The sequence below is a fragment of the Sycon ciliatum genome, chromosome 13 (assembly GCF_964019385.1).
Source record: "Sycon ciliatum chromosome 13, ocSycCili1.1, whole genome shotgun sequence".
Taxonomy (NCBI): domain Eukaryota; kingdom Metazoa; phylum Porifera; class Calcarea; order Leucosolenida; family Sycettidae; genus Sycon; species Sycon ciliatum.
The window spans coordinates 18,087,396-18,101,403 of NC_088655.1; the positions used below are offsets into that span (position 1 = coordinate 18,087,396).

The 14,008-nt window shown below is 53.5% G+C and overlaps 1 protein-coding gene across 1 annotated transcript in view; it reads left to right on the forward strand.

Moving 5' to 3' along the window:
• Positions 1–93: 93 nt before the first annotated feature.
• The window catches only part of LOC135829935 (hemicentin-2-like), a 73,242-nt gene continuing 59,327 nt past the window's right edge, over positions 94–14,008 (forward strand). The window contains exons 1-3 of the mRNA XM_065342323.1: positions 94–454; positions 1,014–1,141; positions 2,352–2,514. Of these exons, the coding sequence (XP_065198395.1) occupies positions 406–454; positions 1,014–1,141; positions 2,352–2,514 (340 nt within the window). The 5' untranslated portion in view covers positions 94–405. The remainder of the gene's footprint in view (positions 455–1,013; positions 1,142–2,351; positions 2,515–14,008) is intronic.

The window sequence follows — 14,008 nt, forward strand, 5'->3', positions numbered from 1 at the left end:
TTGTTCAAGCCGCGAAAGTATGCTGTGTACATTTTGTACTGTACTGCATAGATAACCCAATAATTGCCAGTGTCCGTATTGCCTGATCCCTATTTCACACTCTTGGCTGTTCTGTACTTCCTTCACGAGACCTTTGATAGCTTCTGTCTTGTCTCCACAGTGAAGCCTGAATTTCTACCTTCTAACCGAACGGTTTCGAACGAGCGTCAGTCCAGCGCCGTGTTGCGATGTCGTTTCTACGGCAGTCCGGCGCCGGCGATTACTTGGACGCTTCCGAATGGAACTGAGCTGAGCTCCCAGCCACCCACCGCTGTTACAGGGGCAGTAACCGGCAGTGCAGTGACCATACAGAATGGGAGCAGGTCGGACCAGGGCTGGTACAACTGCACAGCCAAGAACAGAATTATGAACGCGAGTTACAGTGCCATGGGAAGCGTCTACCTTCGAGTGCAAGGTTAGTTGGACTGCATCTGTGGCTGGTTTACATTCAAGGTACAATACTGTATAGCAGTGTGCTCCAACTAGTCACAGTGAAGGCAATTCGAAGCACACCTTGAATTGGGAGGAAAGTTACCTTCCTTCCAATTTGGGAATAATTGATATCCTTGCATCAATTTAAGAACTGTGGGATTGGAGTCATTGGCATCTCTTCTAGCTGCAGAAGAAGCGGTCAATAAGGGGAATGCACCGAAGTGAAAGCTTGGGTACGCAGGACACTTGCACCTGTACAGCAAATTTGCCCTACCATAGCTTAGAGGTTGAGCATCGCTTGCCATAAGCCAGGGTCCCTCGTTTTATCGCTATAATTTTCTTCCTATTGTTTGGTGGCATTATTAAATTAAACGTTCTCTCACACTTTACCTGTGTCAACTCCGAAACACAATGGTATAGTTGGATGATTAGTGTCTTTTCTAGAGCACAAACTAAGCTGCGTGTTCCCTCACGTCGTTATCCCACAATCGCAAGCACTTGTATGCTGTTCTGTGTGCCGTTCTATTTTTGTTCTGTTTCAGTGCTGGCAAGCGTCGGAGCGGTGGCTGCCGATCAAGTTGTGCAGATCAGGAAGGAAGCACGTATGATTATCAACGCCACTTCTCTAGGGGATCCCCCAGCACCAGTGTCAAATATAACCTGGGAAAAGGTATCATTGGGTTGGCGTACACTGCGGAGATATAGTTTGAATGTGGGATCGGCTGCAACCTGCGTTTTGCCATCCATTTTCATCTGGTTTTGCTTGGGATAAACCTGAAGGTACTGCTCGCTCTTGCGGAAAACCCTACATTGTAGATTCGCTGCTATCCCCTTCCATTTGAGCAACTCTTCTCTCCCTCCGCGCACATGTACACATACACAAACCGGATTCACACACACAACATAGAGAGGTCTACGTTCACTCTGTGATCGACTTGAAGACCAGCTAACCTTATAGTTATACTTCAGTAGTAGCAGTGCCAGAGTTCCTTATCGGTTTGTAATGTTATCATGGCCCATGGGGGCAGCGCCGCGATGAGATACCCTGCCCGTATCCTCTATACCAGGAATGGACTGCGCCCGGCGCTGACTCTATGCACAGAGATGCTGTTTTATACATCCCAAACACCACCAGCGCCCCTCAAAAGTGGGAGCGGGATCTGAAAATCAATCTGACGGAGCCCTGTGCTAGTCTATCTGATGTCTGTACTCTTGAACTTTGACCTCCACACTGCACTGCGCAATCTAACTTTTCCCCCTCAAGAAGTATTATGCGCCACGGCCGCGTGCACAAAGCACTGAAGTGAAGTGAAGCAGCATGGTAGCGTAGCCAAGCAACCTCTGCTATGATTATAGTGTGAACGCGCTCCGCTAGCGCCTAGCGGGCAACAGTCCTCAGCGCCAGGCTCAACTGGCTCTCCCTCCTTTGTCAGAACATTTTATGCTTGTTCGAGACAAGAAAGAACTGCTCGCTCTGCATGATCTGTACTTCTGTAACTCTTTCAGTTCATTACAAGAGGCAGGAACTTAGCCAAGGTTGGAAGGCTCCGTCCTTGGGCAGTCCAGTTGGGTTGCGCTATGATGTGTTTCCGCTCAGGAACTTTCCAGACGAACTTCAAATCGATTCTGCTTTTCAAATGCCCCGTACTTGTCAGTAATGCTATGGCTGTGACAAACAGCAAGATAATCTTTAGCCATGTTCTGGTTCAGAGTAAGTTGCCAGCGGTAATGGCTACGGAAAACACAGCCAGGTAAATAAAAGAGAAACATCTGCTGTCCCAGAGTGCAGTGTACAACCGGTGCCATGCATGTCCGCCTGATAAAAGTGTTTGAGGAATTTTACACTGACGTTTGCCAATGTTTTCTTTGTGCAATTCCAGATTGGGAACTCCTCTTGGGCTACGGAAATGTCGACGTACCTATCGTCAGACCGACTAACACAGCGCGTGCCCGCTATGCGCTACTGGGATGACGGACTGTATCGAGTGCGGGTCGGCAATCCTGCTGGTGAAGTGACGGTCGACTTCACCCTTCACTATCGCGGTGAGTAGTAGTTCACAGTCCTAGTGAGGTGTGCGAAACGGCGTCTTCAGCGTGGAACTGTTATAAAGCAAATCTAATACGACCTAGGCTACACCCTTCCCTTGTACAGTGGAAAATAATAATTGCGCTCGTATCTTACTTCTCCGTGTAGTCCGGTACAAAGCACTGCGCTTGACTGAAATGCCTGTACATCTACATACGTTTCAATGGGGATGAGTTTGAGATGTGACATTAATTTTGACGGCACTTTTTTCATCCCAAACTGGCAGTGGTTGGCAATATTGTCACTAAGAATCACCCACAGTGTGCCCCAGTGGACGGATGTGCCCGTAACGTCGAGGTTCGAATACTAGAGATATACCTGAACTTACATCAGAAATACAGACCTGCTCCATGAAATCCAGTGGCGGCAGTCAAGAAAGCGCCGGGTATTACACAGCCCTAGACCTGCAAATGCTCGGGTGCGAAATGATGTCAGTTGCAAACTTTAGTGACACGACTGCATTTCCCTGAGGAGGACTGTACTCTCCATTCAAAATACTCTTGCAGAGTCAAGAGTCAAGTCAAGCCTCTTGCACGGGCAAACCTACGATCATGATCAAAGAATAGAAAAAACCCGAAACAATGAAAAGAACCCAAAGAAATAAAAGAACTCAAAGCTAAGTAAGGGAGCCCAACCAGCCGCACACCGAGCACACAAAAGGCCACAGCATGCAACACTGGACGAATGAACAACCCGCAAAAAATGTGCAGCACATCGAAATGCTCAAAACATTTTTAGTGCACTCCTAACTACATGGCTCCAATGACTGGTACAACTTGGTGAGACACCAAGCCAGGCTGCCTGCCTTGCATGCAGTAGTGCAATGCACTGCCATCATGCCTGTACTGCGAATGTGCACCTGTCATGTGCATCTGTCATGTGTAGTTGTCATGTGTAGCTGTCATAATGTAAGAGAACAACACATGTCATAGAACATCATACTCTAGGCAAGCTCTACGCCATACATGCTCCCACCGGTGGATGTACAGAGTTGTACTTCCTACCACCGTGTGTAGTACCCCCGTAAGGGTTGTTGGAAGCTATTTCAGTGCGGTACTTTCAGCCATCTGAAGTACAATTTACTCAATGGGGGTAGTGGCGGCTGGGCCGATAAAGTTTGAAAATTAGATCCCAGATCAGTGTATTTTACTGATTCACGGGGTACTGGGCAAAATGTGGCACGGTCAACACCGTAGTGACCGTACCGTGTCCGACACCCCTGCCTGTACATATCTATCAGCATGCTTGTGGCAAGACAATCCATGTCTGCACATACTCACCGGGTGTACATCTTGCCCGAGTACATAATACGTGAGTTCCACTTGTCGCGGCGACCTTGTCGCGCGATTTGTATCATGTTTGTGCCTGTTCTTGTTTCAGTACAAAACGCTAGTTCCATGCCCACGTTCCCGTGCTTTGTATGACTTGTTCTGGCCCACGTATGCATGACTGTACATGTACTTGTCAAGGCACGTGCATGCAGCACAGTTTGGCGCGCTTTTGCGAATGTGTTTTTCTTCTCCCACGGGGGTGGGTGATGCTGCTCTTTTTGGACACGAGTGGTTTTCAGTTTTGTTGTTCTCTAGTATTATTCTGGAAAGAGCGATTACTACAGACTCATTTGTCCTATGATGTGTGCCACCTGTAGAGGTGAGATCGGACTTGTGACCTGTGTTGATAAATCGAGAGATTGGGAATTCTAATCTTTCGACATGGTGCTTTAGTGACCAGAGATTTTCCTTAGTTTATTTAGTAAATTCCGACCAGAGTGATGGAGACTATCGCCCAGCTCGTAAAGTGTAGGGCAAACACGAAGCGACGACTCACACGCCTTCGCCACAATTTAACCCGGGAGCTTGCCAAAGACGCTCCATCACCACACTACCTGCTACGAGATTGGCAGCAGGCTGAACGCCTTGCAGCTGAAATCAATGCCACACAGGCTAGAATCCGCGATCTGACCGAACAGGCGACTTCCTCGGATGTTGAGGACCGCCTGGAGCAACTCGACAAGTGGGAGTTCGAGTTCGACGATGACCTGGAAGTCCTGAGGGACGCACGTACCGTTCTACAGAGGGAGAACCCGTCCGGACTCGCCACAGCAGATGCGGAACTGGAGGCAATCGCCAACTCGAGTCGATCCAGTGCCCCACAACCCTCCCCCACGACGTCCCCAGCCGCTGCCTTGACCAGCGAATCCTTCAGCCCATCAGCAGTGGTGGTCCACTCCAAGGGTCCACCTTCCGCTCCTGCGAGCTCTCCTGTGACTGCTGTTAGTCCTGTCCATGCTACTGGCTCTCCAGCCACTCCAGTCGTCCCGTCTCCGAATGTTCGCTTCCGCATTCCCATGACACCCGATCCCGTATCAGATACAGACAGTGACTCCGACTGGTCCAGTTCCAGTTCCGCCGGCACTCGGTCTTCTGGCGGGACATCTCGTAAACCGAAGCGATCACCCTCTTCCAGGGTGCCTGGTACCTCAGTGCGAACTGGGGGTAGTGCCGCCACGAGTGCCACTCCTCCTCCACCATCTGCCAAACCAGCAGTGACAGCAATTCACTTGCCGAAGCTGACCGTGCCCACCTTCAGTGGTGACACACTTTCCTGGCCCGCATTCTGGGACATGTTTTCTGCGTCTGTAGACGCCCAGCCACTTCCGGATGTGTCCAAGTTCACATATCTGCGCACAGCGTTAAGCGGTCCACCGAACCGCTTGATTGCAGGCTTAGCGGTCACGAACGACAACTATCCCATCGCCCTGCAAGCCCTGAGGGAGGAGTATGGGAAGCCGGAGGTCATCGTCACCAAGCTCTACCGACACCTGCAACAACTCCCTCCATCGTCCTCCCAATTGGCGTCTATCAAGGTCACGCAGGAGACCGTTCACAACCTCCTCAGACAGCTGGAGGCACAGGGCGAAAACCTCCGTGGTCAGAACCTGGTCAGCCAGCAGATCCTGTCGAAGTTCCCCCTCGAGGTGACCACCAAGCTGGAGGAGTGGCGTCCTCTTTCTGAAGCCTCAATGGGGTGGGATGTCAAGACACTGATGCAGGCTCTCAAACGGTACGTCACCCTGCATGAGTGTGCCCAACAACGCTCCAGCTTTTCCGACCACCCGATGACCGCTGTATCTGATCATGTTGCTAGCGGAAGTGCTCTATTGGTGTCAGCAGCGCAACAGCAAACAACCTCGCCGGCCCCTTCACTGCTGCGTCACTCAAGTGCATCACAAAAGCCCTCTGGATTTCGCTCACCCTGCGTCTACTGCGGTGGTAACCACGGTCATGATGACTGTCTGGCGTATGGCACAGAGCAAACCCGCAAGGCCCAGCTTCTCAAGACACAACGCTGCTTCCGGTGTCTTGGCAAGGGTCATCAAGCTGCTGCTTGCACTCGGGCACGGACATGCCGCCACTGTCAGATCACCAACCGCCACCACGCGTCTATTTGTACAACACTGTTCGCTAGCCAGCATACCACTCAAGCTGCTGTCCACAACCCTCCCCTCGGTAGTCAGCAGCCAGAGCACGCTTCAGATCCTCCGGGAAGCCCCACCACTGTAGCTTCCGGTCACGGTGTCTCTACTGCTAACGTCTACCTGCAGACGGCCAAGGTGACACTCCACAATGGCGGGCAATCACTTTCCGCTCGTGTACTTCTTGACAGCGGCAGTCAACGTACCTTTCTCACAAGTTCCGCCGCGGAGTCACTTGGACTTCCTGTTCGGTGTACGGAGTATCTGCACGTGTCCACATTTGCCAGTAGTGGGCCGCAGCGACTACAGGCCAATGTTGTCGACTTCGAGCTGGCACTGCAAGATGGCTCCCTGCTCCCTCTGACAGCCCATGTTCTGCCAAAAATCACCGACCCTGTCCATCGCAGTGCGATTCCTGATCAAGACCGACAGTTCCTGCAGTCGCTATCTTCTAGTCTGGCTGACAACCTTCCAGACACATCTGAGAAGGCATCCGTTGACCTGTAATCGGCACGGATTACTTCTGGAGCATTATTCAACAGGACCGGATCGTGTTGCCGTCGGGTCTGTTGCTCCTCCCATCGCGTCTGGGTTACATCCTTACTGGCTGCTATGCTCCGTCACATGATGACTCCAGCCAAACATCCACACTGCTGTGTCACACTGCTGTACGCCTTGCCTCCCATCAGCTCCAAGTAATGGATTCCACGCCGCGGTCGACACTCACACCCAATCTGACCGAGATGTGGAATTTGGATCGGATTGGCATCCACGACTGCCCCGACGTCACTGCTGATGACCTGGCGCTCCGCCATTTCCAGGACCACATCCAGTTCACTGGTGGCCGGTACGAAGTGGCCTGGCCATGGAAATCGGAACCACCTGACCTGCCAACCAACTATGGCCTCGCATTTGCCCGGTTGTCTACGTTGTGCCGTCGCTTAGCCAATGATTCCGACCTCCGACAGCAGTACGACAAGGTCATCCAATCGCAAGTTGACCTGGGGATCATCGAGCCTGTCGCGAACCCACCGCCTACGGGCACGCCACAGCACTATTTGCCCCATCAGCCAGTTATAACGCCGTCGAAACAGACCACGAAGCTACGCATTGTCTACGATGCCTCGGCGAAGACAACGAAGCAGTCGAAAAGCCTGAACGAATGCATGCACCGGGGCCCTATCCGTCTGCCCAACCTCTGTGGTATGCTCCTGCGCTTTCGGTGCTACAACGTTGCCATTGTTGCTGACATCGAGAAGGCGTTTCTTCAACTGCGTATCCGGAAGGAAGACCGCGATGTGACACGTTTTCTCTGGCTCAGGGATGCTACGAATCCTCACCTGACCAAGGACAACCTTGCGGTTTACCGGTTCTGCAGAATGCCCTTTGGTGTAATTGCTAGCCCATTTCTATTGGAAGCCACAATCCGCCATCACCTACAGCGCCACCCGTCGCCATTGTCTGAAACGATTGCCAGGAATATCTACGTCGACAACGTTGTCATTGGTGTCCGGACCGATGAAGAAGCATTGCCCGTCCACGACCAGGCCAAGAGTATCTTTGCCGAGGCGTCAATGAACTTACGTGAATGGACCAGCAGCTCGGCCGTGGTTCGTGCCGCTCTCCCTGAAGATGATCTTCTCACCTCCCGTCGCACCAAGGTTCTCGGTCTCCTCTGGGATACACATGCCGATGTTCTTACCATCCCAGAGAGTAAGATGCTGCGGTGTCCGTCTCAGCCTGTCACCAAGCGCACTATCCTGAGCGGTCTCTCTAGCCTGTATGACCCGCTTGGCCTGCTACTACCCATCACTCTTCAGGCCCGACTCCTCCTGAGAGAATTATGGCAAGTTCAGCTTGATTGGGACTCGCCGCTACCAGCACATCTGGCCGACAGGTGGGCAGCTATCTCGACTATGATGTCAACCGCTACGTCACTACCTGTCCCTCGACTCTGTGGTCCGGTTGCCACCGCGACAGATGTTCAACTACACATCTTCACAGACGCATCAGCCGAGGTATATGCTGCTGTTGCGTATTTACGGATCTCCGTTGGTGAGGTGCATCACAGCGGACTCATCTACAGCAAGTTGCGCTTGGCTCCGATGCCCAAACTCGATGCAGGCGGCACTGCTTCGTTGACCATCCCGCGTCTGGAGTTACTTGGTGTGACAATCGGTGCTCGACTATCCCGATTTCTCCATGACCAACTTCATCTGCCGATCTCGTCCACAACGTTATGGACGGACTCCAAGTGTGTTCTCCACTGGCTGGCCTCCCGACGTGACCTGTCAACCTTTGTCCAGAACCGAATTAGGGTGTTGCGCTCCCACACGTCAATCTCGTACTGCTATGTACCAACCTTGGATAACCCAGCCGACTTGGCGACACGCCCTCAGACAATGGAGCAACTCACAGCTAGCACACTCTGGTGGAAGGGTCCACGCTGGCTTCTTCAGGAGCCTTCCCAGTGGCCACAGAAACTAGTCGTCACACCTGACGTTATGGAACTTGCTGCTACTGAGGTTCGTGGACCGAAGGTGTTGCATGGTGCCACGCTAATCGCCACAGCATTCCCCCAGTCACGGCCTGCCATCGCCACCACTATCTGTGACCGGGTGTCATCGCTAGAGTGACTTATTCGCATCAGCTTCTACGTCTGTAACTTCATCCAGCAGCGGCTCTGGTCCCGTTTGTTGCCGGTCAGTCAGTCTCGCCTACGAACCACTCACCCCCTCCTCTGTTCATTGCTGACCGCTCTAGCCTCATCTTCGCATCTCAATGCGGCCTCTCGGCGTCTCATTCTAGCTGTACTCATTCGGATGGCTCAGCTTGAATGCTTTGCTGATGTGTTCCAGAGCTTCGCAACCAACAACCATTGCCCCATCCGCGGACAACTTGGCGTCGCCATTGATGATCACGGCCTACTACTTTGTCATGGGCGACTTGCATTGGCTGGTCATCCGGCCCTGGCTCTCTTACCAGCTACTCACCGGCTTACCCGACTCGTCATTACTGACGTTCACTGCCGCCTCTTGCATGCCGGCACAGCCCATACGCTAGCCCATTTGCGACTCAACTTCTGGGTGCCGCAGGGCCGCCGAGCGGTTCGTTCCATCCTCCGAAATTGTACCGTTTGCCGCAGGCATGAAGGACCACCGTACAAGCTGCCGTCCCCTCCAGCCCTACCGAAGGAACGAGTGGTTCCAGCAGCCCCATTCGAGTATGTTGGCCTCGATTATTTTGGTCCGATACTGGTGAAGCAAGCCGATGGCACTACAACATCCAAGGTCTGGGTTTGCCTCTTGACATGTCTTGCGGTACGTGCTGTGCATCTCGAGTGGGTCATTGATATGACAGCGCTTCAGTTCATTGCCTGTTTCCGGAGATTCGTGGCCAGGAGAGGGGTACCCCGCCTGCTGTATTCAGACAACGCATCGCAATTCAAAGCAGCCAGTGGTGTGCTCGACCAGCTGTGGAGCACAGTCGCCACGGACCCTGGTGTTGCCAACTACTTCACCAGCCAGGGTATCACCTGGAAATTCACAACCGCCTTCGCACCTTGGCAGGGAGGAGTGTACGAAAGAATGGTGGGGCTAGTGAAGCGGAGCCTACGGAAGGCACTGGGGCGTCAGCACCTCCGTCTTGATCAGCTCGCCACTCTTCTAGCTGAAGCCGAAGCGGAAGTCAACAGCAGACCCCTTACCTCCGTCACCGCCGACTACGAGGGCAGGGATGTCGAGATACTGACTCCTGCTCACTTCCTCCTTGGAAGTCGTCCAGCTGCTCTGCCACTTTCAACTGCGCTGGATGACCCCGAGTATACACCTCCAAGTACCGACCCGGCATTATCCCTGCTCACCGAGTGGCGTCACAGGCAGACCCAAAGCGAACTGTTCTGGAGCTTGTGGCGAACAGACTACCTCCAAGTGCTCCAAGAGCGGATGGCTCACACGTCCAAACGGCAACATTGCCCCAAACCCCCACCGGAACCTAGTGTGGGCGAAGTTGTCCTCGTTGACGAAGAGACGGCTCCAAGATGCATGTGGAAGCTGGCCCGTGTTGTCGCACTAGAGAAGAGCCAGACCGACGGCGCCGTCCGGGCTGCCCGCATTATAACCAGCACAGGCAAGGAGGTCAATCGACCAGTATGCAAATTGTACGGCCTTGAGTGTCGCCAAGTCCCAACGGAACTCCCGGAAACTGCAAGTGAGGTGCCAGTTACTGCACCAGCATCTGACAACCCCCAGCGACCAACTCGTGCGGCAGCTGACAAGGCCCGGCAGAATATTGCAAAGTGGACAGCTGTATCATTGCTGCACGTACACATCCCACACGCCTGATAAGTTTGACCGTGTCAAAGTGTGAGGATTAAGTGGTGCTTGGTCCAATTGGCAGTGACCTCACAAGCACATAAAACTCTCTGTATGCCTGTTAAACTGCTTGCTGTGTGTGTGTGTGTGTGTGTGTGTGTGTGTGCGTGTGTATCTGCATTGCTTATGCTCTATAAGTTACCTCCCAGTATACATTCCCGGTCGGCTGGAGTGTCGCGGCGACCTTGTCGCGCGATTTGTATCATGTTTGTGCCTGTTCTTGTTTCAGTACAAAACGCTAGTTCCATGCCCACGTTCCCGTGCTTTGTATGACTTGTTCTGGCCCACGTATGCATGACTGTACATGTACTTGTCAAGGCACGTGCATGCAGCACAGTTTGGCGCGCTTTTGCGAATGTGTTTTTCTTCTCCCACGGGGGTGGGTGATGCTGCTCTTTTTGGACACGAGTGGTTTTCAGTTTTGTTGTTCTCTAGTATTATTCTGGAAAGAGCGATTACTACAGACTCATTTGTCCTATGATGTGTGCCACCTGTAGAGGTGAGATCGGACTTGTGACCTGTGTTGATAAATCGAGAGATTGGGAATTCTAATCTTTCGACATGGTGCTTTAGTGACCAGAGATTTTCCTTAGTTTATTTAGTAAATTCCGACCAGAGTGATGGAGACTATCGCCCAGCTCGTAAAGTGTAGGGCAAACACGAAGCGACGACTCACACGCCTTCGCCACAATTTAACCCGGGAGCTTGCCAAAGACGCTCCATCACCACACTACCTGCTACGAGATTGGCAGCAGGCTGAACGCCTTGCAGCTGAAATCAATGCCACACAGGCTAGAATCCGCGATCTGACCGAACAGGCGACTTCCTCGGATGTTGAGGACCGCCTGGAGCAACTCGACAAGTGGGAGTTCGAGTTCGACGATGACCTGGAAGTCCTGAGGGACGCACGTACCGTTCTACAGAGGGAGAACCCGTCCGGACTCGCCACAGCAGATGCGGAACTGGAGGCAATCGCCAACTCGAGTCGATCCAGTGCCCCACAACCCTCCCCCACGACGTCCCCAGCCGCTGCCTTGACCAGCGAATCCTTCAGCCCATCAGCAGTGGTGGTCCACTCCAAGGGTCCACCTTCCGCTCCTGCGAGCTCTCCTGTGACTGCTGTTAGTCCTGTCCATGCTACTGGCTCTCCAGCCACTCCAGTCGTCCCGTCTCCGAATGTTCGCTTCCGCATTCCCATGACACCCGATCCCGTATCAGATACAGACAGTGACTCCGACTGGTCCAGTTCCAGTTCCGCCGGCACTCGGTCTTCTGGCGGGACATCTCGTAAACCGAAGCGATCACCCTCTTCCAGGGTGCCTGGTACCTCAGTGCGAACTGGGGGTAGTGCCGCCACGAGTGCCACTCCTCCTCCACCATCTGCCAAACCAGCAGTGACAGCAATTCACTTGCCGAAGCTGACCGTGCCCACCTTCAGTGGTGACACACTTTCCTGGCCCGCATTCTGGGACATGTTTTCTGCGTCTGTAGACGCCCAGCCACTTCCGGATGTGTCCAAGTTCACATATCTGCGCACAGCGTTAAGCGGTCCACCGAACCGCTTGATTGCAGGCTTAGCGGTCACGAACGACAACTATCCCATCGCCCTGCAAGCCCTGAGGGAGGAGTATGGGAAGCCGGAGGTCATCGTCACCAAGCTCTACCGACACCTGCAACAACTCCCTCCATCGTCCTCCCAATTGGCGTCTATCAAGGTCACGCAGGAGACCGTTCACAACCTCCTCAGACAGCTGGAGGCACAGGGCGAAAACCTCCGTGGTCAGAACCTGGTCAGCCAGCAGATCCTGTCGAAGTTCCCCCTCGAGGTGACCACCAAGCTGGAGGAGTGGCGTCCTCTTTCTGAAGCCTCAATGGGGTGGGATGTCAAGACACTGATGCAGGCTCTCAAACGGTACGTCACCCTGCATGAGTGTGCCCAACAACGCTCCAGCTTTTCCGACCACCCGATGACCGCTGTATCTGATCATGTTGCTAGCGGAAGTGCTCTATTGGTGTCAGCAGCGCAACAGCAAACAACCTCGCCGGCCCCTTCACAGCTGCGTCACTCAAGTGCATCACAAAAGCCCTCTGGATTTCGCTCACCCTGCGTCTACTGCGGTGGTAACCACGGTCATGATGACTGTCTGGCGTATGGCACAGAGCAAACCCGCAAGGCCCAGCTTCTCAAGACACAACGCTGCTTCCGGTGTCTTGGCAAGGGTCATCAAGCTGCTGCTTGCACTCGGGCACGGACATGCCGCCACTGTCAGATCACCAACCGCCACCACGCGTCTATTTGTACAACACTGTTCGCTAGCCAGCATACCACTCAAGCTGCTGTCCACAACCCTCCCCTCGGTAGTCAGCAGCCAGAGCACGCTTCAGATCCTCCGGGAAGCCCCACCACTGTAGCTTCCGGTCACGGTGTCTCTACTGCTAACGTCTACCTGCAGACGGCCAAGGTGACACTCCACAATGGCGGGCAATCACTTTCCGCTCGTGTACTTCTTGACAGCGGCAGTCAACGTACCTTTCTCACAAGTTCCGCCGCGGAGTCACTTGGACTTCCTGTTCGGTGTACGGAGTATCTGCACGTGTCCACATTTGCCAGTAGTGGGCCGCAGCGACTACAGGCCAATGTTGTCGACTTCGAGCTGGCACTGCAAGATGGCTCCCTGCTCCCTCTGACAGCCCATGTTCTGCCAAAAATCACCGACCCTGTCCATCGCAGTGCGATTCCTGATCAAGACCGACAGTTCCTGCAGTCGCTATCTTCTAGTCTGGCTGACAACCTTCCAGACACATCTGAGAAGGCATCCGTTGACCTGTTAATCGGCACGGATTACTTCTGGAGCATTATTCAACAGGACCGGATCGTGTTGCCGTCGGGTCTGTTGCTCCTCCCATCGCGTCTGGGTTACATCCTTACTGGCTGCTATGCTCCGTCACATGATGACTCCAGCCAAACATCCACACTGCTGTGTCACACCGCTGTACGCCTTGCCTCCCATCAGCTCCAAGTAATGGATTCCACGCCGCGGTCGACACTCACACCCAATCTGACCGAGATGTGGAATTTGGATCGGATTGGCATCCACGACTGCCCCGACATCACTGCTGATGACCTGGCGCTCCGCCATTTCCAGGACCACATCCAGTTCACTGGTGGCCGGTACGAAGTGGCCTGGCCATGGAAATCGGAACCACCTGACCTGCCAACCAACTATGGCCTCGCATTTGCCCGGTTGTCTACGTTGTGCCGTCGCTTAGCCAATGATTCCGACCTCCGACAGCAGTACGACAAGGTCATCCAATCGCAAGTTGACCTGGGGATCATCGAGCCTGTCGCGAACCCACCGCCTACGGGCACGCCACAGCACTATTTGCCCCATCAGCCAGTTATAACGCCGTCGAAACAGACCACGAAGCTACGCATTGTCTACGATGCCTCGGCGAAGACAACGAAGCAGTCGAAAAGCCTGAACGAATGCATGCACCGGGGCCCTATCCGTCTGCCCAACCTCTGTGGTATGCTCCTGCGCTTTCGGTGCTACAACGTTGCCATTGTTGCTGACATCGAGAAGGCGTTTCTTCAACTGCGTA